The sequence below is a fragment of the Urocitellus parryii genome, chromosome 6 (genome assembly GCF_045843805.1).
Source record: "Urocitellus parryii isolate mUroPar1 chromosome 6, mUroPar1.hap1, whole genome shotgun sequence".
Classification (NCBI taxonomy): Eukaryota; Metazoa; Chordata; class Mammalia; order Rodentia; family Sciuridae; genus Urocitellus; species Urocitellus parryii.
Genome location: NC_135536.1, coordinates 87,270,724 through 87,295,761, shown reverse-complemented (window position 1 = coordinate 87,295,761; position 25,038 = coordinate 87,270,724). Strand labels below are relative to the sequence as shown.

Below are 25,038 nucleotides of genomic sequence, written 5' to 3'. Positions count from 1 at the left end.
GGCACCATTAGTCACCAAAAATAAAAACTGGAAAGAATGGCCCTCTTTCATGGAAAATATACATTGTGCTGGCACTTGGAGATTACCAGTCTATAGCTACGGATTCAGACTGTATCTGGTAGATCAGAAGCACTGGCATCACCTGAAAGCCTGTTAAGAATCCTGGGTCCCACCTGACACTGAATCAGCATTTTGAACAAGATCCCCACATGATATGTCTGCATATTAAAATTTGAGAAGTTCTACAAGTTTCAGGTTCATTTGATCTCAGGTGCGGCCCTGAGATCAGTATTTTTTTTTTGATTTTGGTACCAGGGATTGAACCCAGGGGTGCTTAACCACTGAGCCACATTTTCCCATCCCTTTTTAAAATATTTTGTTTAGATACAGAGTCTCACTGAGTTGCTTAGGGGCTTGCTAATTTGCTGAGGCTGGCTTTGAACCTTTAATCCTCCTGCCTTAGCCTTCTGAGCCACTAGGATTACAGGCATTTGCTACCATGCCTGGCCAAGGATCAGTATTTTATGAAAAATCTCCAGGCAATTCTGATGTGCAGCAGAGTGAAGAACTGAAAAACTGGTCTAACCTCATTTTTCAAATGAGGAAACTGTGGTCCATAAAAGCTTATGAATTTACCTGCAAGTTCCCAGCTATTTAGTATCAGAATCCAAATAATGGTACCTCTCCTCCTTAAAAATAAAATAAAGCATTTCCTGTAATTTGGATAAATGTACCCCAAAGGGTGCCAGTTTATGGTACTGTTGGGGGATGGTAGAACCTTTAGAAAGTGGGGTCTTGAGGACAGAAGTTAGACCATTGGGGGACATGTCCTTCAAGGAGATATTGGGTCCCTTCCTTCTCTTTCTTTGCTTCTAAGCTGCCATGAAGTGGACAACCTTCCTCTGCCATGTGCCCTTACTACTGTGCCATCACAGGCCCAAAGCAACAGAACCAAATTATCATGGACTAAAATCTCTGAAATAATGAGACAAAATAAAACTTTTCTTCCTTATAAGTTGATTACCTCAGGTATTTTGTTACAGTAATGGAAAGCTAATAAATAGGACCGAGGGTACAGAGGTAGGGGAATGTGGTTATGGGGATTGTTATTTTATATATGGTGGGTAGGAAAGGCTTCCTTAAGGAAGCAGATACCTTAGGAAAGAGGAAGCCAGTAACATGGATAGCTGGGAAACTATTCTAGGCAGATGAAGTAATAAGCTGGTATGTGTGTATGTGTTTATTTCCAAGGTCCTGACAGATATTAATCTCTGGAATGTAGAAAAAGTATCATCTTCCTCTTCTCCTTCTCCGCCTCCTCCTCCTTCTTTTTCCACTTCTTCTCTTGCTTCTTTGGGATTGAACTCAGGGTCTTGCACATGCTAAGTATAGGTTTCACCACTGAGTTACACCTCTAGCCCTGTCAGTTATTATTAAAATATTTCCAACTTTCTTCATAGTCTTTGCTCATATGACTCTTTGAAGCATTAGTTTTAAAAATAAGAGCTTCTAAATTTGTGTTTATAAGAATTGTTACCTGTAGTAAATATTCAATTGTTGGAAAACATAGGGAACATCATGGGATAAATATTTGAACAATATAACTGGTAACTAAAGAATGTTGATATAGAGGTGAAAGGAAATAATAGCATTTTTGGAGGAAACAACTGAAGTTTGGGTACACTGAATCAGGATAGCCCTGTTCCCTACGGTAAGCACAAGAGAAGTATTTCGTAGGGGATTTTCACAAAGAGTAGTTTTCAGAGACAATTCATTGACTGGAGGAATCCTAAATTGCAAACCCATTCTGATTGGCAAGTTAACTAGGGTACTTCGAGCTGAGAGATGTTGAAGGCCAGTGAATAATGCCTTAGTTGTTATTCCAGTATGTTGGAACATTCTGTGCTTTGACCTTTAGCTGATGTGAGTATAATACTCCCCAAATCTCCAGATTCCCCTTTAGAAAGTCTTAGCTTTAGTTGCCTCACTTTTCTTTCTTTATTTTTTTGTGGGGTAGGGTACTGGAAGTTGAACGTAGGGCCTCATGCATACTGGGCAAGAGCTGAACCACTAAGCTATTTTCCCTCCTTCATTTTCTTTCACATGCAAATCTACCAGTGAGATTTGTACCACACTAGAATCAGTACCAGTACCACACCAGTTAGAATCATGGATTGGAACTTTCTAATTTAAGGACTTGCTTTAAATCCCAAAGCCATTTCTTCAAGCACTGCTTAAAAAATTTATATAAAGTGTAATGTGAATATCAATTTATTAATATTTATTTTATTTGCAAGAATGATTCACTGCCAGCAGCAGATAGGACCAGGAACATACACTTATAACATGGCATTAGTTACAAGCAAGACTGACAGATTAGATTGTGACCATGCTTCTCTCACATGCTTCTGTCCTGGTTTCTGGAAATGTTGACCTCAACTTCTGACTCAGAGTGTCAAGCATTTCTGCTCTTTATTCTGACTAAGGTTTAGTGAATCTCTTGCATAACATCTGTATGTTGGCTGCTAAAGTTTAATTCTCATAGGAGAATTAGAATACTTCCTCTCATTTTCTTGATTTCTCAACTTTTTAAAAATTTGGGATTTAGAAAAGTGTGAATTTCCCAAGTAGGGCTGGGAAGAAATTCCTGCATAGAAACACTAACAATGAGGGCAGTGAGTAACAGTTTGATCATTTAGGACTCCTGGGCACTGTAAGGATTCTAAGTGAAACAGAGCAGAGGAGTAACTTCATTTGACAGCTTTTAAAATTATTATTCAAGCTGCTGTATTGAAAGTAGAGTAAGGGAGTTGGAGGCCCCTTGAACAACAACAACAAAAAGTCATCACAATCAACACCAAAAAACAAAACAAAACAAAAAAACCACTACAGAATGATATAGATATCATTATCCTAAGTATATGTATGAAGACACCAATGCTGTGAATATACTTTATATACAATCAGATATATGAAAAATTTTGTTCTATGTGTAATATGAATTGTAGTGCATTCTTCTGTTATATATAACAAATAAGAATAAAATGATAATCTTAAAACAACAACAACAACAACAAAACCAACCAAACAAACCATTAAAAAACCCCACTACAGTTAGATTACTGCAAAAATCTTTATGAGAGATGAAGGCACTATGGACCAGAATGGAAACCTTGAAGGTTATGAGAATTGCTTGGATTCTGGATATATGTTGAATGTAGAAAGACTTTATTACAAATTATGAGAGGACAAGGAATTGAGGATGACTCCAAAGTTCTTGTTCTGAACCTGGCAGGATGGAATTATTGTTTACTAAGATAGGGGCTGGAGTGGGGAAGTAGTTTAGTTTTTTTACTTTTTAAGTTTGAGATGGTTCTTACACACCCAAGCAGAAATGTTAAATACACAGTTAGATAAAGGAATCTAGAAGTCAGGGGAGAAGTCTAGACTGGAGATAAAAATACAGATTCATCAGCATGTGGATGGCATTTACACCAGAAACCAGCACTGTCCTAGATTATAGCTGTGTTCTTCCGGCAATTCGCTTAACCTATGCCTATTTGCTCCACTGAGAAAGACTGAAAAAAATATACATTCTACCTACCTAAAATAATGAGGACAAAGGGGCCATGAATGTGAGAATGGTTTGTAAACTGTAAAGCACTGTCTAGACTGGAGAGTGGAATGCAGCAGAAATTTGATGGTACTAGGGATGAGAAAAATCAGTTTAGGGTCCAGGGAAAGTCTTAATGTGAAAGACCCCAGCCCAACAACCTCAGGCCTAGTTGCAAAACCACCAGGCATGTCACAAACCTATGCAGGCACCAGAGGTGTTTTTCAGATAATTAGGTCCCAAGGCATGCCTGAATAAGCAGGAACAAGAGGACCAGAGTGCAAACATGTAGCTTTTATGTTTTTTCCAGTAACATAAAGTGAAAAACAACTTTGCCCTTTAGGTAGCCTATATGCTGGGTTTAAAATTAACTACTAAGAAACCTATTGCTTCCCCCGCCTGAAAACTGCCCCTTTACCCTATAAAAATCTCTGTATCCCCAAGCCCGGTGTGCCAGTTCACCAAAGCTCCGGCTGAGGTTCTGCTGGGCACCCGCAGGCGCCTGTGTCCCAATAAATCACCTCTTGCTTATTGCAGCCAGTGTTTCGTGTGATTCTCCTTGGACAGGGAAACGGGGTCTTTTCAAATGAACTTTAAATTAGAAAAATTGAAAATAAAAGGTGCAAATAGCAATTATTATCCTTTTTGGACTATGGCCCAATCTGTGCAAAACTAATATTTAAACAAACTTACACAGCACCCAAAATTTACCAAGAGCTTCAGGTTCATGACCTCTTTCAGCTGTACAAGACTTAAAAGGCAGGAATAATTATCGCCCTCATTTTATGGTGGAGGAAACCAAGATCAGAAAGGGTAGTTAGCTGGAAAGAAATCATGAACAGGGACCCAAAGCCCAACAAACAACGGAATTATCCCTTCTGAGACCAGCCTAAATACGAACAAACTATTCCCCAAACACAACGTTGGCTGCAAAGACAGAAGACAGCAGAGCCCCCCCACAGCTCTTCACCGTTGCCGGTTATAGCAGTCTTCCTCGCTGCCCAGAACCCCTACGTCCCATTTCTGGATGGTATGCTCCTTTTCTCTTATCGCGAGACTAGGAGCGTCCTGCTTCTGGTTGCCAGGGGAACAGCGTTTCCAGAGGCAGAAGGGCTTTGAACCGGTCGCATCTTCACCCCCAGAGGCTGCGTTGGCGGGAAAGACTCCTCCCCTTTGGGGAGAAGTGTGATACTGAGTGTGAGCGGGCGCATTTTTGAGCTAGTCGGTTCCCTAATGGCTGGCGGTTAGCTCTGACATCCCGCCAAGAAGGTGAGGGACAGCACAGGCCACTGGCGGAACTCGGTCGCCATTACCAGCAAATGAGTGGGCGGCGCCGATTCGTGTCAGGCTTAGGGACAGCAGGCAGGGCCAATGAGAAGGCGGGAGGATTGTGGGGCGGGTTCCGTCCCAGGGCGGGCCACGTGGGGACCAGCGGGCGTGAGCCTCTGGGACTGATGTTGCGCTGGGAGCTGGGAGTGTTTTGTCAGGATTTCTTGGACCTGGCAGTGATGTCCTGAGCGTTAGGACTCCCACGCCATCTAAGCCAATAAAGAGCTAGAACTAATCCGTGGTTTAAACTAGACCGTAAACGGCAAAGGATGCAAATAGACATTTCATAGAAGAAAAAAATAAATGAAAATAAAATGAAGGCCAGTAAAATTTGACTAGAGACTCAACTTTTCTCATAACTGAAGGAATGTAAATCAAACTAACAGATGCCTTTGGACACCTCTCAGATTGGCGAAGATAAAAAGGGTTTGATGAAAACCAGACTGGCACCAAGCAAATGTGGAGAAGCTTATTCATCTTATCACAATACTCTGTTGGTGGTAGTGTAATTTGGTACATTTTTTTTTTTTTTGAGCACAATTTGGCATACTATCAAAATTGAAACACAAGTGGCCTTTGGTGTAGCAATTGTAATTTATCTTGTGAATGAGCATAATTAAAGACTGGTACAAGGATAGTAACTTAAAATTGAGGTCTCATTTACTTATGATAGAATTCACCTTTTTAATGCATAGTTCTAGGAATTTTGACACATACAGTTATGTAATTACCACCCCCCATATCCAGATACAGAACAATTTTATCATCCCTTCCCAAATCTTCTAGATCTCTCCTAGTACTCTTTGTAGTTAATCCCTTCTCCAGTCTCATTTAACCTATTAACAGTTTTCTGTCCATAGATTTTACCGATTCCAGAGGGTCTAACTGGTGGAAGCAAACACTATGTTGCCTTTTGAATCTGGCTTCTTTCACCTTAGCGTAAAACACGGTGGTTACTCTTTTATGTTCTATTAGTTACTTGTCCTCTTTTATTACTGGGTAGTATTCCCTTGTGTAGATGTACTGAAGTTTGTTTATCCACCACTAGTTGAGAAAATTGTTTTCAATTTTTTCACAATTTTTAACGAAGCTTCTATAAATATCCACATACAGGTTTTATATGAATATACTTTTTCCTTTCTTGTGTAAACATGTAAAGTATGTTTTTAAGAAACTGACAGTTTTGCGAAGTGACTGCCATTTTATATTATCACTAACAATATATGATTTCTGGTTGCTCTCTAACTTTGTCAATACTTGGTATTGTCAGTTTTTTTTTAAATTATTTTTCTCTACTCAAGTAGGTGTGTTGGTTCTAATTAGAAACATTCAGAGCACTGATAATGTTGCACATCTTTTCATGTGATAATTTGCTATTTGTACATCTTGGATGATATATCTGTCCAAATCTTTCCTTTTCTTGATGACTGTTGATACTTCTTTATATGTTTTGGAACCAAGTTCTTTGTCAGATATGTATTTTGCAAATATTTTCTCCCAGTCTTGGAGTTTTGTTTTCCTTTTCTTAACAATATCTTTTGAAGAACACAACTTTCAAATTTTGATGCATTTATCATTATTTTCTCTTTGAATCTTGTTTTTGATGTTGTATACAAGAACTCTTCACCTAACCACAATCATGCATATTTTCTAGTCATCTAGTTTTAGTTTTTTACTTTTGGTGTATGGTCCATTTTAAAGTATGTTTTAAAATTGCTTTCAGTAGCACATATAATCTATCTTAGCTGATTAAGAACTACATCTATGTGGTGGAGTATTATGCTGTTGTTTGAAAGCCTGAAGTATATCTATAAAGGTAGTATAGAAAAATCTCTAGAATACATTGCTAAGTGTAAAAAAGCAAGTTATGGTGTACCATGCCATTTCTGTGTATGTTTGTATTGAGGAGGAGGAGGTTGGTATAAAGGATGGAAAGTTTGTGTATATCTAAAAAAAAAAGATAAAAATCTATTAATGTTGGTCATTGGGGTAAAGGGAATTTTGACTTAAAATGGTTACATTCTTCTGCATTTACTTGTCTTTCATGGGCAAGTATTTTTTACGAAATAAGCAAATATAAAAAGTAAAAAAATTGACCCTGGATAATTTTTAGACATAAAAATAAGGAAAATAAATTTATTTCACTTTTTATAGACTTGCTGTTTATAATTACTAAGCAAAGGAAGACTCATTTTCTTTCATTTACCCAAAAATATCAAATTATAGGTACCATATGGTTTTAAATCATCTAGGGAAGTTGAATTTCTTACAACCCAGTATGAAAAAGTTTAATCTTGTTTGAAATGAATGTTTATAAGAAGTTGGCAGATATCAGTTGTGATTTGAACTTAGAATCTGGCCATCTATTTAATTGAATATCATGAAGCAAATAATATTTTGTTTTTGAAATATTTTAATGACATAAGAAAATACTCATCATGTAATGTTAAGTGAGATATATATGAGTCAACTTTCTTGAAAAAGACAGGAAATATAGAAATGTACCAATGATGATTAGCTTAGGGTCATGGGATATTTGGTGTTTTTTGAAAAATTTTTTGAATATTTCAAAGTAAATTTTAGAAATCTTCCTACAATAAATAAATTCTTTAATTATAAACTGAAGACATACTTAACAGAAAATCAGAAAATACAGATAAGCACAGGTTAAAAAAAGACAGAAGAACATCCACTGAGCCAGAACCCATCACTCTCATTTCTTTGAAATATGACCTTATATCTCTTTCTGTATATTTCCTTAGAGAAGTTAGATTTTTTAAAGTAAGATGATTGACATTTTATCTCTCTTCCTTCCTCCCTCAAGTTCTTTTTTCCTCCCTCCCTCATTTCCTTTGTTTCTACCCTTAACCAGTCTTTTATTAAAATGTTACTTTTTTTTATTGGTTGGTAAGAGCTCTTTAAATATCTTCATCTTTTGTATATCATCTGTGTTGCTTTTATTTTCCTCGGTTTCTTAGTTACCTTTTAATTTCATTTAGAATTCTTCTTTATGTTTGAGACTCAAGAGCATTAAATGTAATGTAATCATATCTATTTCTCTCTTTTTTGAATTATGCTCTTGTTTTATGGTTAATAATTAATTCTATAGTTATGCTGATTATTTCTGTGTTTCCTTTCAATTCCTTGAAGATTTAATATTATTTACTTGTTTTTAAACCCAGTTTTTACTTTTGTTAAGTACTATAGTAAAAAAAAGTCAAACTGTTCCATAACAAGGGAGGGTAAACAGAGCATTCCTTAGAGGCTCCATCTTACTCTTGCTTGGCTTTATCAATTTTTTGATATTCTCTTTGATTTCCATTAGGAAAGGGTAGGTTTTTTTTTTTTTTTTTTATATCAGCCCTTCCTTTTGCACATACTTCCCCAGATACACTTTGTTAATTAAGACACATACTTTGGTTAATCAATAACCATTTGCATATGGTTTGATCGCTTTTTTGTACAATGCTTTACTTTTCTTATTTATTTATTTAATTTGTTCTAATCACTCAGTGCTTTACTTTTCTTGTGGAATTTCTATATAGCAATTGAGACTTCTTCTCACTTAACTATAAGATCTGATTTCAGTGCTCTTTGTCCATATATTTTCCAGGTTCAAATTGAAAGATAATATGTCAGTTATATCCCACCTTTCCTGTGAACTGTACTTAATTTAATTTATTATTTTCAGGAGAAAACATAATAAAATAGACTTCTTTCTAAAGCAAATTGAAAGGTTTATGGAGCCTGTTAGCTGATCCACATTGTTGATGGTACCCTGTGCCTCTTCCCTTATTGATGTGTATTATATCAGCTCTGCACATGCTTCCATCTCGTTGCTTCCTCTGAAAGCTGCAATAAGTCTCCCTTGACAGGCTGCTTAGGGCATCTACAAGACATTTGGCCTTTTGGTGACTTATGCTTTTTGGTTGTGATGTGATGGGCTAGGGTGATCCATCATCCCACAATAATAATGTCAGTGCCTTCCTCAGTGAGCCCAAACCCTTTTGCAGAGTGTGAATAATGTTGAGATCAATGCCTTTTTTGGTTGCTGAGATGGGAAGAATTGACGTACTTGTCTCTTAAATATCAGCTTTGGCACATTGAATGGTTGGAGGTGAGGCCACATTATCCCTCTGTGTGCCTAAGAGGAGCTTTAGGTTGGTAATGTTTGTGCTTCCTCTTATGTCCAAGTCTTCTCTGGTTTCTGCTTCTATAGTTCACAAACAGAAAGGCAAGTCATTTTATAGGGTAAGAAAGGACATTGTTGCACTTCTTTGTTCTGTTAGGAGTGATGGTTTGATACATAATCACAAGGCATTTAAAGGTAGGTATTGAGAAGACAAAAACTGGAATTGTCATTGTTTCTTCCATTTTACTTAGCATATATGTTGTCCCAATCTCACTGGGTGAATCTAGAAGGGTCCTGATCAAGGGTATAGTTTGCAAGGATCATGTGCTTGCAGTGCCCACATTCTTCCTCTAGCTTAAGCCATCCTGCTTAGTATTTATTGTTTTAAAAAAAAAACACATTGGAAATAGAACATCCTAGGTGGTGAGAGGATGACATCTATGGATGTCATATGAAAATTAGTTAAGGAGATTGGCAAAGTGCAGCCAGATATGAAAGTTTGTCCTTTTTTTTAAAAGGAAATAGGTTTTATTCTCTTGTGTCTGAGGGAAGAATTAGAATCATGGATTTTAGAGGGGGAGGGCTGATCAAATGAAAGCAGTGGCTTAGTGGTGCTCCTTGAAAATGTGGCATCAAGGAGAAGAGAAGTCAGAGGTAAGAGGGAAGCCCAGGCAGAAGCTGACCTGGAATAGGAAAGTCTAGAATAAGGAAGGCAAAACCAGAAGAAGATAGCAGGGAGGCATTAAGATGAGTGGAGCATGGTGGCATAGGCAGTAATTCCTGCCACTCAGGAGGCTGAGGCAGGAGGAACACAAGTTGGAGGCCAACCTGGGCAACTTAGAGAGACCCTGTCTCAAAGAATAAAAGGGACTGGAGAAGAAACTCATTGTAGAGCACATGCCTAAGCATTTGCTAGGTCAAGGATTCATTCCCCAGTAAATGCTTCTGCATTCTGTTATAGGTACTTTCGGCATCTAACATCTGGGGCAGTTTTGTACTTACAATGGCATAGATTTAATAATTCATGTACATAAGATGACTTTTGATGAAATTGGGGTACTCATAAGTGTGACTTTGATAGTAATGTAATACTTAAAACAGACTGAATAATTGGATATAAACATTAACTAATGTTTATTAAATTATATTAACATTAAACTAATACTTAAATTTCCAAGTTACTTGCTTTTTCATTTTTTTTTTTTTGTTTTAGGATACCAATGGATATTATAAAGGGAAACCTAGATGGGATTTCAAAACCAGCCTCAAATTCAAGAACACGTCCTGGGAGCAGAAGTTCAAATGCAAGTTCTCTGGAGGTGCTCTCACCAGAACCAGGTTCCTTCAAGGTGATTTGCTTCTGAATTCCTTCTCTCAGAATTAGTAACTGATGAAACCAATCTTTTTGTTAACATTCCCCCTTATTTTTCCTCTTTAAAGGGCATTTTCAGGAAGCATTCACAGATTTCTTGGATTTTACTTGAGTGTTTAATATGAAAGTACTCTGACTCCTTTCTTCCTTCCCTTCTTTATTTTGGAGTGTGGTTTATTTGTTCACGTTGTAATTTGTTAAAAGTTTGATGACTTTTTAGAAAGTGTTGACTTTTTTTTACTTCATAAGGAAAATTTGTATTCCAATATCTAATATGTATCCATCAACATTTACCATGAAAATGATTCAGTATTTAAAAAAATGGTTTGAAGCCATGTGGTCTGTTTGTTAGGTGTATTATCTGTTCATAACTTTCTTTTATATTCTCTCTCTTTTTCTTGTAGTACGTCTTCTTTAATTAAAATATCTCAACTGATTTTTAAAAATAATCAGTTTTCTCAAGTCTGATGTGGTATAATTTATTCCTTTTAAGTTTGTAGAGGAAAAAATTTTAAATTTATGATGAAAAAAATCTCTGCAAGTTAATGAACTCATACTAACTTTTTTGTTATTGATTTATGGATTAGACTTTGCATTATGGAACTCGAGAGTTTTTGTCTATCATGATTTAGTGTAAGAAATAGCACTCTAGATATTTCTAGCAGACAAGATTTGACTACAAAAATCCAGTTCCTCAAAACCAACAGAAGGCCAGCAGGAAGTGTAGTCCAAGGAGAGAGCTTCCCCTGGATTATTGGTTCCCACGTCACACCACTATGCTGCAATACAGAGATCAGAAAACTGCTACTGCTGCTGTTTCTAGCATTGCCACAAGCTTCTCATAACTACAAAGCTGGTAACTAGACATTCAGATATGACCATCTTTGATATATTTTGCCAGATTCCTATCAGGATCCTAGATGGTTTCTACCCCACTTTTGCTTTCCACCTTGGGCAGGTACATCTAAGTAGATGATCCTAACATGCTTCTAGAAGCCTCCTGTCAAGTGACTTTGTAAAATACAGTTTCTGCCTGAGCTCTCTGTTTTTGTTTCATCTAATCTTATATTATTACTATATGGTGTGTTAACTCTTGTAGCTTTACTAAATAATTACTAAAATCTGATAGAGTGGTTTGCCTCATCTTATTATTTTTTTCAGGACTGTCTTAGCAATCTTTGGTTTTTTGTTCTTCTAGATATATTTTAGATCAGCTTTTTAAGTTCTAAAAATACTGTTGGTTTTTTAAAAAAATTTTTTAGTTATGCATGGGCGCAATATCTTTATTTGCTTATTTATTTTTATGTGGTGCTAAGGATCGAACCCAGAGTCTCACACGTGTGAGGTGAGCACTCTACCACTGAGCCACAACCCTAGCCCCTACTGTTGGGTTTTTAAAAAATATATATATATTTTAGTTCTAGCTGGACACAATATCTTTACTTCACTTATTTATTTTTATGTGGTGCTGAGGATCAAACCCAGGGTCCCACATGTGTGAGGCAAATGCTCTACCACTGAGCCAAAACCCCAGACTCTGTTGGGGTTTTGATTTAAATTATTTTGAATATGTAGATTAATTTGGGGGAGAATTTATAGCTATATGATTTTAAATCCTCCCTTCTAACATTGTGACTCATTTTATCTCTTATTAACATCTATTTTTTAATTAAAAATTTTACATACAGTAAAATTCACTTTTTGGTGTATGGTTCTGTGAGATCTGGCAAATAGAGTGATGTGACCATTATTATAATCAAGATATAGAACAGTTTTGTAACTCCTCAAAAAATTCCCTTGTTCTATTATTTGTAAATAATCACCTCCCAGCCTTAATTCCTGAAAATTATTAATCTATTTTCTGTTCCTGTAGTTTTTCTTTTTTTAGGAGGTCATATACATAGAGTCATATGGTCTTATTTTATCTCCTAATGTAAATACTGCCTTTGAGAAGCATCAACTTAGTTGCATGTATCAAAGTTAATTTTTTTTCATTGCTGAGTATACTATGATTTGTTTCCTGGTTGAGGAACATTTGAATTAAATCCAGTTTTTAGTGATTATGAATAAATTTGTTATATATATATATATATATATATATATATATTTGATTACAATATAATTTTGTAGGTAAATAAGTTTTTATTTCTCTTGAGTAAATACCTAAGAGTGATATTTATGGACTGGATGATAAGTATATGTTTAACAATAAGTGTTTTCTGTTTCTACCAGTGATGTACAAGAGTACTTGTTGCTCTGCATCCTTGCCAGCAGTTGGTTTAATCAGTTTTTTTTTCAAGCCTTTCTAATAGACATATAATAGTATCTCAGTGTAGTTTAACTTATATTTCTCTAGTGATGAATAGAATTCATAATGTTTCATGTGTTTATTTGAAATCCATATATAGTTTTTGAAAAATGTCTATTCATATTTTTTGTTGAATTGTTTAAACTATATTTCTTTTTTGTTGACTTTTGAGAGTTCTTAAATATGTTCTAAATAGAGTCTGTTGTCAGATATATGACAGTATTTTGTCCCAGTCAATGGTTTGACTTCTCATTCTTTCAACTGTGTCTTTTAGAGCATAAACATTTTACATTGTAAGAACATTTTACCATGTTTTTTTCTTTTGAGATTGTGATTTTGGCGTTGTATCACAAAACTGTCTAACTCAAAGTTCTAAAGATTTCTCTCCTGTTTTTCTCTGACAGTTTATAGTTTGTTTGCATTTAGACCTATGATTCATTTTTAATTAATTTTTATGTTATGTCATGAAGTATAGGTCAAGGTTACTTTTTTATAAGGATATATATTTGTTAAATATTAATATAGCAGCTTCAAATAATTTTTAACCTTCTTGTGTCTTTATGTTTTAAGTTAGATTTTGTTTATTTTATTTAATTGGAAAATCTCTTTTAAACTAGCGGGTAAAATGTACATTTTTTTTTCATTTTATCTAATCTGTAAAATATATGTTTAAATAACATTTGAATTTATCTAGCATCTTGGTTTTTTCCTTGCATTTTATTAATATTAACTGATTATTTATATTTTTCTCTGTTTCAGTTTACTGATTTGAAAATTATATTTATGTTCTTTCCTTAGAATTTGATGAACAAATTCTAAAGTTTACCAATATTTCTTTTTCCTTCTAAAAAATGCAAAGACTTTAGATATTATATTGTCACTTTTTCTAATTTACATGTAATTATTATTCTCTCTGGATATTATTTTCATCATTATTGTTTATGCTTTAGTTTCAATTTACTTATATGTTTACTGTTTTTTTTTTGTTTATCCTTGCTTTTTGGAAAAATAAATCTTCTATATTCTATCTTTAATCTTCATTTTGTAATATCTGTATCTATTGATCAGTTTATCTACATCTTTTAGTAATCTTTCTTTGAGAACCCATGAGTGGCAAATACTAAATTTGCTTTAGAAAATGTGTTCATTTTCTAGTTTGACTATTTTTTTTTTAACAAAGCACTTTGAAGCTATCACACATTTGGTTTGTGGTTCTCTTGTGGTCAATGAAAAGGCTTTTGTAGACCTAATATATTCATTCTGCTGTAGGTTGCCTGGCTTAGTTTTATTTAGTTGTTTTAATTTTTTCTCTTTGTGTTTGGTGTCCATTGTTACTTACCTAGGATGGGTTTACATAATTTCTCCTTCTGGAGACTAGAACTTCTAAAAGGATTTGTTGTTTTCCATTTATTTTGGAAAATTTTAAGCCATATTTCAAATGTTAAATTACTTTTATGTTTTCAAATTTTCACATTTCTAACTTTCCCTATATAGTTTTTCTGTTTTCTCATTCTAGAAGTAATATTAAATATCTTACTTTTATATCTTTTATATCCCTTTTCTTTTTGATAGTTTCTAATCATTTATCTTTCTGTGCTTTATTGTGAGTAATTTGTAACATACACTTTTTGGGTTTGGAATTATTTCTTAATATATCAAGTCTGTTTTTCAGACTACCCATTGAATTTAAAAATTTAATAAAGTGTTTTTTTTCTGGAAGCTCTTTATAGTTTTTTTTTTTAATTTTTCTGTTCTTGACAGTGTCTTGGCTTTTTCTCAAGACTTTTGATTCTTCTTTTTGCCTTTATAATCCTTTCTGAATTGGGTATTTACAATTTAGTTTTATTCTCTACATCTGTATTCTCCTATGTTTAAGTGGGGTACTAGCACCTATAGCATTGGGTCATTGTGAGTAGTGAATGGCACAGTGTATATAAAGTACTTAGCACTGGACATGGTTGATTGCAATTCGTCAATAAATGTTGGTAGTGATTATTATATACTGACAACTCAGTTCTGCTAGGTTTATGTTTCATGTCAGGCAAAGGTGCTTGCCCAGGGAACTGCATTCCTAGCATTTTAATTCTCAGTAGCACCCATTTTCTGTCCTGGAGATTTGCATTGCCGTAATGCAGAGTTGAGCTTGTGGCTATATGGACAACAAAAACCTTCCAATAGCTGAGGCAGGAAGGGCTAGAGCAGACAGTCTTTCATTGGGAAAGGAAAGGTATTTCCTTGAGAAGTGGCTGACCCTCTCTACCTGAGACCTCAACTCTCTTGGGCTCTGTTCACTTCTGTTGCTTCAAAGTCCTGTGATCTCTGTTTTCTCCTGACCCCCAGTCATGATGTCTTTTCTTGTTTTCTCTCAGGAAAATGCAACTGTGCCAAACTGGTGTTTGCAAAGTGAACTTTGCTAAAATATAAAGGGAAACCAAGATGAAATGGAAAAAAATATGAATGGTATAAAAATAAATAATCAAAGCACAGTATTCTGATGATAAGATTCTCATTAGAAGCACAGCTCAATTCAGATTAGTCACTTTTCAGCCATTTGATAGTGGAAAATAACTGTTATATTGGACAGCACAGCTCTAGATCTCTGACTGCTCACCCACATATGAGCTCAAAGGGGTTCATCGTGTATCATCTCAAGAGCCTGGCTGGTAGCAGTTCACTTTAGGATTGATTTTGATCCTTCTCCATTATTGATAGAGATTGTTGGAGAATGGTAGATATTTGGTTTAGATGTTATTAAATTTGTGTAGTTAAGTTACATTTAAGTAAACTTCGTTATATTTCTAGATATTTTAATGACAGTGTATATATTTAAATATGTCTCTACATATGCTTCCATTAGTGTTAAATATTTGAAAATATCATATTTTAAGAAAACAAATTATGTTATTTCAATGTCCTTTAGTCCAGCAGGAGAAAATACATTATTTTTGGAAATTTTTTAAAAATTATTTTTAGGTTGATACTGTAAGCACATTGAATTCTGTTAAGGAGGACCACTCAGAAAGCAGTAATACAGAGGAAGGAAGATATAATAATGATGATAAAGGGGCAAACTACTCTGAGAAAATAAAACTGGCTAAACAGGGGCCAGTTGAAGATCTGGACTTGATTCAACATCAGATGACCCCCGAATGTTCAGGTAGGATAATCACAAGTTGATTGGATAATGATAACTACAGATATTTTATTTAAATTATTAAGATTATATGTGTTTTTATCAACTAAGTAGAAACAATAAACTAAAAAATAAGGAGGCATAATTACATTTTTGTAAGAGAATGATCACCAGTTTTTACTTATAAGAACATTAAGAGCCCTTAAATATATTTAGAAATGCAATAAAATATGACATTTAATAAAATTGTTTTCATGTTCAGTTTACAATAATCAAGTAGGGATTATTTTGTATATTATGGCATGATTTATGGATCATTTTGATTACCAAAATTCCTATAATTTGTAAATGCCCTTTTTAGGGCCAATCCCACTCAAAATTGATAACATTTTGATTTTAAATGTACCTTTTTTCCATGCAATTGAATTAATTCTGGTCAGATAGAATTAGAAGAGCAATTCTGAAATGTGATCTGCAGAGCCCTGGGAAGACCCTTGTGGGGGCTCTGCAGAATGAACACAGTTTTTATAATTGCACCGAGATGCTGTTTTCCTCTTTGTCCACTGTGTCAATATTGGCACTGATAGTATAAAAACAATGGTGGGAAATATTCTGGTGCCTTGGCATGAATTGAGACAGTGGCACCAAATTGTATTAGAAATCACTGTGTTTTTACAACCAGTTACTGGCAAGAAAAATAAATAACCAGTTCACTCAGGATGTCCTTAATGAAGTAGTAGAAAATATTAATATTATTAGATCTTGAGCCAGTATACATCATCTTAATATCCTGTGTGGCAAGAAAGTAGACATAAAAGAATTTTGTGTATTATAAGGTAGGAAGGTTGTGTTGAAGAAAAGTACTTGTGTGATAACTTGAACTGGGAGCTAAACTGCCCAATTTTTTGTGGAACACCATTTTTACTTGAAATAACAACTGACAGGCAAACTGGTATCATTCAGACTTTTGTATTTGGCAGACTTATTTTTTCTTTTAAAGATAAAGCAAGTCTTATACTTCAAGGAAAACTACTATAGTATTTGCTACTAATGATAAAATTTGAGCATTCTGCTACTAATGGTAAAATTTGAACATTCACATGAAAATTAGAATTTTGGAAAACTTGTGAATGTTATTCAATAGCTTATCAATACTTAGACTTTTTTGATAAAAATAGGTGGTAATATTAACAAATGTGACTTTTGAATATTGTATAATGAAATACGTTTATATTTTGAATGTGTGCATAATTCTGTTAGCCACTACTTTCCAAATGGCAAATGCAGGATTAAAGATCCATTCAACAAGAAAGACAGAGCCAAAGATTTTAGTGGAACAAACTCAGAAAGCTCACTGATATGGTTACAGGTTTCACACTACAATTAACCTTTAAGAAGCTACCCCTGACAAGTTTTGGTACAGTACTAAAGAAAAATAACTAGTTATTTGATAGACTACTAAATTTCTCCTCTTTTCCCAACTACATATCTATGTGAGGCCAAATTTTCCTCATGTTCTTCAATCAAAACATAAAATTACAATAGGTTGTAGAAGTACATATGAGAATCTAGATGTTTTCTATTAATCCAGATATTAAAAGTTGAAAATAATGCTAGTCTTCTCACTAATATTTTGCAAGACTAATAGTTATGTTAACATGTAATTAATAATACTTTGTTTACTATTATTTAAAATGAATAAATAAATGTATTTTACAATAATTTTCAGTTCTGCTTTCTAAGATGGTAATTATAAAAAGATCTAATCTACATACATGAAGACTACTTTGGGCTCTCAATAATTTTGAGGTGGTGAAGAGGACTATGACAAAAAAGTTTGAGAGCTGCTAATTTAGAATATGGTTGGGATGAGATGAGTTCTTAAAGTTAGGTAGGTGACTCAGGATTACATTTATCAGGAAATAAGATATTATATTTGAGATTAGCTATTGGCCCAGTCTACATGGTATTTTAAAATATATTTTTAGTACTGTGTGAATTACTTAAAAATGCCTATTATATAGACTACTTAGATGGAGCTTGAGAATGCTAGGATTGGTAGTTGGGAATTAGAACTAAAGAGTATTACATTTGAATTATATAAACAATAAGATTTGAGGATACTCCTTATTGATAAGATTAATATTCTTTTTGAATAAACTTCCTTCTTCTAAAAATATCTCCCTCTTTTTTTTTCCTTAAAGAGGAAGCAATGTATGTTATGGGGACACATCACTGGTCTCTTTGGGTTTTCAAAAATTGCTAAATTTGGCCTCATTTAGCATAATATGCCATTTAAAGTGATTTGTCTTGAGATGACTAAGACTTAATACTTGAACATTTATGCTCATTGCCAGAGAACCAAATTTCATCAGATTTCATGGAGGGTGTGTTATTGCTTGGTGGCTAAGAGCTGGAGTCAGACAGATATGGGTGGAACTGACTCTATATTTACTAGTTATATTACATGTATGAACTCAGGTACAGATTAATGTCAGTTTACTAATTTTTAAAATGAAGACAATGACTATGCCACTTTACAGAGTTAAGGTGAGTGTTAAATGAGTAATGCATGTAAATAAAGCTCTTAATGTGCCACAGGTCACTCTGTAAGCTGCCATCATTATCATTAATTCTAAATTAAAATTTGAATGATGGAAGATCATTTTTTATTTTGGTACCAGGGATGGAACACAGGGGTGCTTAACTGGGAGAGCAACAACCTCAGTTCTTTTTATTTTTTATTTTGAGACAGGATCATGCTAAGTTGCTTAGGGCCTCGGTAAATTGCTGAGATTAGCCTCAAACTTGCAATCCTTCTGCTTTAGCCTCCTGAACCACTGGGATTACAGGTGTGTGCCACCATTCCTGGTAGTCAAAGCATTTTTAAGTGCTTTAAGAAGTTAGAAACATGGAGGGGCATGGAGAAAAGTGTCTGCCTACATTAGGTACTTATTAGAGCTTGTTTCTTCTGTATGTTGAACCACTTTGTGTTGCTTATGATATACTACTTTTTTTTTAAGGGGTGGGGAGGGAGAGAGAGAATTTTTAAATATTTATTTATTTATTTATTTATTTAGTTTTCAGCGGACACAACATCTTTATTTGTATGTGGTATTGAGGATCAGACTCAGCGCGGCCCGCATGCTAGGCGAGCCCGCTACCGCTTGAGCCACATCCCTAGCCCTGATATACTACTTTTTACTGTAGCTCTCTATACATGCCTTCACTTTCTCGAGAAAGAGTTTGGAGTCTTCAGCAATTTTAGGATAGGATATATGTCTTATTCCTTATTTACTATTTGTTAATCATGGATAGGGAATGTATAGAAGAAGGAAGGAGAAAATTTGGGATTTAAAATAATAAGGGAACAACTTATGAAAAGGCCCAGTTATCTCAACTGTAAAATAGAGACAAATGTCTATTTTGCAGAGTTATTAGATAATTATATGAAAAAAATACATGAAAGTACCTTGTAAATCAAGTTGGTTACATGACATCAATACAATAGTTACTATCATCACTATACATAGTTTTTAAGTCAAAGAATAAAGATTAAAAACAATAAAACTTTATGGATTTATTAAACTTCAAACCTGTTTCTACTTTCAACACAATATAGATGAAACCAAATTAAAAGAAGTAGACTCTCAACTTCAAGATGCTATTTATAAAATGAACAGACTTGATAAAATATTGGCAAAAAAACAATACAGAGAAAAAGAAATTAAGAAGCAAGGTCTAGAAATGAGAATAAAGTTGTGGGAAGAACTTAAGGTAAGAATTGTACAACTATATGTCAATATGTAAGAACCAATTTCCTCTAAGAGAATAAGAAAAGCATGGACTGTGATAGTGTTAATGTGGTCTGCCTTTGTTATTTTGTGGAGGTGGTGACATAGCATGAATATGTGTGTATGTGCTGGGTACAGGGGTGAAATGTTTCTGGAACAAGACTTTGGGCACTGTGCTAGCATGCTCATTGACCTGTCTTACCAGTGTCAGGTTAGAGCTCCTCAATCTCTGGAACAGGGAAGTGTATGATGTCTGCTTTCATCAAGAATGTATATTTGCTTTTTCTTCAGTGAGCTTACATTTTGGAGATAAACAGGAAAATACACAAACATTGAATTCCCTAGTTAGTTTATTACTTGAGTAACATTTATGACAATCAAGTTGGGAGTTTACTGTTTCATGTGTTGGTCAAATCTCTTCAGGAAGCTATAAGGTACTTGAGGAATGAGCCATGCTCAAATTGTTTTTGTTTCAACAAATTTCTGGTGCTTCATTAACATTGGCTCTCTTGGACTTCTTATTTTCTGTAGTATTAAGGGGTTGAGGTTGACCAGATGTTGTTACTGATTTGGTATAGAGCCATTGACTCTTATTTGTATTTTGCCCCTGAAAGGAGAGCACCTGTGAGATAGGAACCTTGTGGTAATAAATTGGTTGTTTTTGATAAAATCATTCTTAATCATCTAATGACTTCAGAGGAAATTTCCTAGGCCTAGGCAGTATTATGAATTAAGAAGGAAATAATTGTGAATACATTTTTTACAGAGATCTCAGGAAGGCCATTGAGATGAAAGAAAGCAACCCCAAATGCAGTGTTTTAAACTAGAAAAATGATTTCCATAAATCTTAGCAGAAAAAGTTAGTTTATCACTTTTTCCTATGGAAACTCAAATTGTTTTTATTTCCTTTGAAATAAGAATTATAAATAGAAACAGTAATATACTTGAAATGTCTGAAATTTCAATTTGATTATACCTTTAGATTACTCTTTAGTTATAAAAATATCTAACAGAAACTTAAGTTTTTTTAAGCAAAGTGATTTATCATATATTGATGATAGACATATATTTCAACTCTATCTGGAAATATCTATTGACACAATTTTGTGGAAACAGGAAATATTAACAAATTTCTTACTTAAAGGAATATGAATGGCCTGAGGATTCTTGTTTGTATGTATATGATAGGAAACTATGCTATAATTAAAAAATCAGTGAGTATAGCTATCTTCTTGTTTAAATTTTAATTTTTATTTCATAGTCTGCAAAAAATAGTGAAGCTTTGCAAAGTAATGAGGAGTTGGAAAATACAAAGAAATTTTTATCTTTGACTGCTGCATCTGAAGAAACTGTTGGTGAGTAGATGTCATTCATCCTTGTTTTTATCTGAGTCAGACAAGGTTTGGATTAAAGTTAAATTCCTGATCCAAAATTTCCCCTTTTCTTCGTGAATTTGACTCTTCTTTAGAGGAAATATGATATGAAATTACTCTGAGCTTAGGTATGTTTCATTGTGTTTAAGTATTTGTATCTTAATAGAGCGTGGAAAAATTGAGAAACAGGCCCACTATGTCTTTGCCCTTACTTTCTGTCCCTGTTTGATTCTTCTAGAGGATATTTTATTCTGAAAGTCCTCTATCTCACCAGGTAAAACACTCAGGCCTATGCAACCCCCTTCATAAAAATCTACTTCTGATATATCCTATTATCTTACATTCATAGTTTTTCAGACTAACCAATTAGTTCTGCACATGTATTTCTACTTATCCCTTTGTGTGTATGTGTAAAATTGTGAATGTTCTTTTCAAATACAAATATGATGTAGTCATATATTCTTAAACCCACTTACTTAATGGTGAAACTTTTAGAGAGTGGAAGCAGTTGATATGTTTTGCTTGGCTACTTTTGGAATCCTTTAGTCAATATCCCATAGGTAGTCTTTGTGGTAGAAGAGCTCTAAGCAGTGTCCTGAGTTCTCTCAGAATACTGGGATCTTTTTTTCTTATATAAAGTGAATGTCTAACATTGTAGAACTTCAAAAATCTGATTCAGACTACCGAAGCACTTTTAGTGGAACAATAGTCTATCTTTGTTGTGAATAATATTCCTTCAGGTTTATTCCTTTCTGGACTAGTATTAAGAGCTCAGAAGCTGCTAGGGCTTGAGAGATTTGAGTTTATAGTGCACCAAAATGTTTCTCCTTAAGAAGATGGGTGTTTCATCTGGGTTGCCCCTTCTGTAATGAAGAACTTTAAAAAAAATGAATCTTTCAAAATTTCAACTTCTTAGATCCATAGCTGGAGTGACCTTATTGAAATTTACCTTGCCATTTGTATATCCTAATTGAAACAACAAAAAATTAGCTTCTCTATATTAAAATCCTAGATAGTTTACTTTCTGCTGCTTCTACCTTATTATAGAAGTAACAGGGGTAATTGTGTTGGAAAACATGGGTAAACAGAATGAAAAAAATTGCTGTCACCTAAATTGTCAACATGCAGAAATAATCACTATTAATAATTTGGTTTATTATTTTTGATAATTTGGTTTATTATTTTTCTTTTGAGACATGTTTAGTGTAAACATCTGTATCTACCTACCTATCTATCTAAGGATAAAAATGGGATAAAATTGGATTTATGGTGTTTTTTAAGCTTTTTCTCCACTGGTTTGTATCTCATGAACCCCTTTAACTGTTACTAAGAATCTGTGTGGTAGCTTGTTTCCCAAATGGCTGCCCTCAGTGCCTTCCCTCTATGTACTTTCATTCTATTCCTCATTAAGAGATATAATTTCTCCTATTTCTCCCGCCCTTTTCAGTCTGGGCTAGCCTGGAATAACTTTGACTGATATAGCCAAGGCAATACTATGCCATTTCTAGGCCTTGCCTTTAAGAAGACTGGCAATTTCTGTTTCTTTTCCTGGCTTTTGCAGATGAAAGCTAAGCCACCCTGAATCTGCTGTGCTGTGAGAAAGCCCAGACAGGTCATGAGAAAGGTTAGGCAGAGAGAAAATAATTCTGGCCAGTTCTAGGATATAATGTCCCCCTCAAATTCATGACTACCTGGAATTGCAGAATGTAATTTTATTTGGTAATAGGGTCTTTACAGATATACTTAGTTAAGATGAGGCATAATAGAGTAGGATGGACCTAAATCCAATGACTGATGTCCCTTATTTTCATAAAATAAGCGTAGGAGAAGACATAAAGATATAGAGACACCAAGATACAGGGAAGAAGGCCTGTAAAGATAGAGGCAGAGACAGGAGTTATGTAGCTACAAGCCAAGGACTACCAAGGATAGCTGGGAGCCACATAAACTAGGAAAATGCAAAGAAGGAAATTCTCTGGCAACACTGTGATTTTAAATATCTAGAGAATAAATTTATATTGTTTTCAGCCACCTAGGCCCTGGTAATTTGTTACAGCATCCTTAGGAAAATGATTTACCAGCTGTTCTAATTATCTCAGTGCCGGCACTAAAGTTGTGAATTAAGAAGGAACTGTAAGCTGGGCATGGTAGCTCTTGCCTATAATCCCAGTGGCTCCAAAGGCTGAGGCAGAGGATCACAAGTTCAAAACCAGCTTCAGCAACTTAGTGAGGCACTAAGCAACTTAGGGAGACTTTGTCTCAAAATAAAACATAAAAAGGGCTAGGGATGTTGTTCAGTGGTTAAATGTCCCTGGGTTCAATCCTTGACACACACACACACACACACACACACACACACACACACACACACAAACACATGTTCAGTGGTTAAATGTCCCTGGGTTCAGTCCTTCACACACACACACACACACACACACACACACACACACACACACACACACACACAAAAGTAACTGTGGACATTTCAGACTGAGAAAACACCACAGAAAATTACCAAGGCAAGACATTGAGCTGCACCAGATTTCTACAACCAAATGCAGGACCTAGCCAGTCAAGGCCCCTTTCCTAAGAGAAACTGCTATAGGCATCAAATTCCTAACCCACAGAAGCATGAGCATGGTTCCATGGTGATTGTTTTATGCTATCAAGTTTTATTTTTTATTTTGAAATAGGTATAGTTCTTATATACCCTTGCCTAAGCTTCGTCTAATGTTAATGTTTTGCATTACCATAGTACTATAATCAAAACTAAGAAATCAACATTGCCACAGTACTGTTAATTAAACAGTAAACTTCTAAAAATGTACCAGCTTTCCCACCGATATCCTTCCCATTTTTTAGCATCTAACCCAGTACCCCATATTGCATTTAGGTATTATGACTCCTGTCTCCTCTAATCTGTGATGGTACCTCAGTCTTTCCTTGTCTTTTGTGACTCTTTTCGAGAGTAGTTATTTTCATAAATATCCTTAAATTTTGGTTTGTGTGATGTTTTCTCATGATTAGATGAAGATTATTCATTTTTAGTAGGTGAATCTCAGAAATTATGTGTCCTCCCTCAGTCACACTTGGGATTCATAATGATGATATATTATTGATTGTGTTAACTCTAATCACTTAGTTAAGTGCCTGCTGGATTTTTCCACTGTAAGGTTACTATTTTTCCTTTTGCACTTAATAAATGTCCTGGGGGGAGCTACTTTAAAGCTATGCAAATATTCAGTTTCTCTGTAGATTTCTGCCTACTAATTTTAGCATTAATCAGTACATCTTACTTGAAGTAATTATTACCATATGCTGTGAAATTTTGGGTGATTTTTAATGCATAATAGAAAACTGGAACAATTTATATCAGCATTATTTTAAATGGCCATGTGTCAATTTAACGTGTGTATGTGCCATCATTTGTTTAAACCCTGATGTCTAACATTTAGTTTTTTTTAAAATTACACAACAGCTGCAGTGATCTTCAACATGCTGAAGATTTGGGCCTACTTTTTCTTCTGTTAGGTGCAGAGTCTCTCTCTCTATATATAAGAGAAATTACTTAGTCAAAGGGTGTTGGACTTTTAAAAAATTTTCTAACCATATTAATTATTGAAACCAATTCAGACTTCTACCAACATTTGTATCTGAATATTGTTTTCCTAAACCCACAACAATGGATTTTATGATTATTTTAAGCTTTATTTACTTAAAGTGGAATTTTAAAAATTTGTCTCTCTCTGATTATCAGAGGTTAAATATTTATTTTTTTTCGCCATGCTGTGAATTGCTTGTTTGTATCTTAGTATCTCTTTTTTTCTTTCTTAGATATTTGTTCTTTTTAAAATTTTTCAATTTTAAATTTATTTATGTATTCTAACTTGTTATATGTGACAGCAGATTGCATTTCAACTCATAGTACACATATATAGCACAATTTTTCATGTCTCTGGTTGTTCATAAAGTAGAGTCACACCA

General features: G+C 34.4%; 1 protein-coding gene across 1 annotated transcript in view; it reads left to right on the top strand.

Annotated features, from left to right (window-relative positions):
• The first annotated feature begins 4,709 nt into the window (after nt 1-4,709).
• Nucleotides 4,710-25,038, top strand: part of Fsip1 (fibrous sheath interacting protein 1) — a 204,652-nt gene continuing 184,323 nt past the window's right edge. The window contains exons 1-5 of the mRNA XM_026393410.2: nt 4,710-4,882; nt 10,288-10,423; nt 15,728-15,911; nt 19,510-19,664; nt 20,943-21,036. Coding sequence (XP_026249195.2) covers nt 10,295-10,423; nt 15,728-15,911; nt 19,510-19,664; nt 20,943-21,036 — 562 coding nt within the window. The 5' untranslated portion in view covers nt 4,710-4,882; nt 10,288-10,294. The remainder of the gene's footprint in view (nt 4,883-10,287; nt 10,424-15,727; nt 15,912-19,509; nt 19,665-20,942; nt 21,037-25,038) is intronic.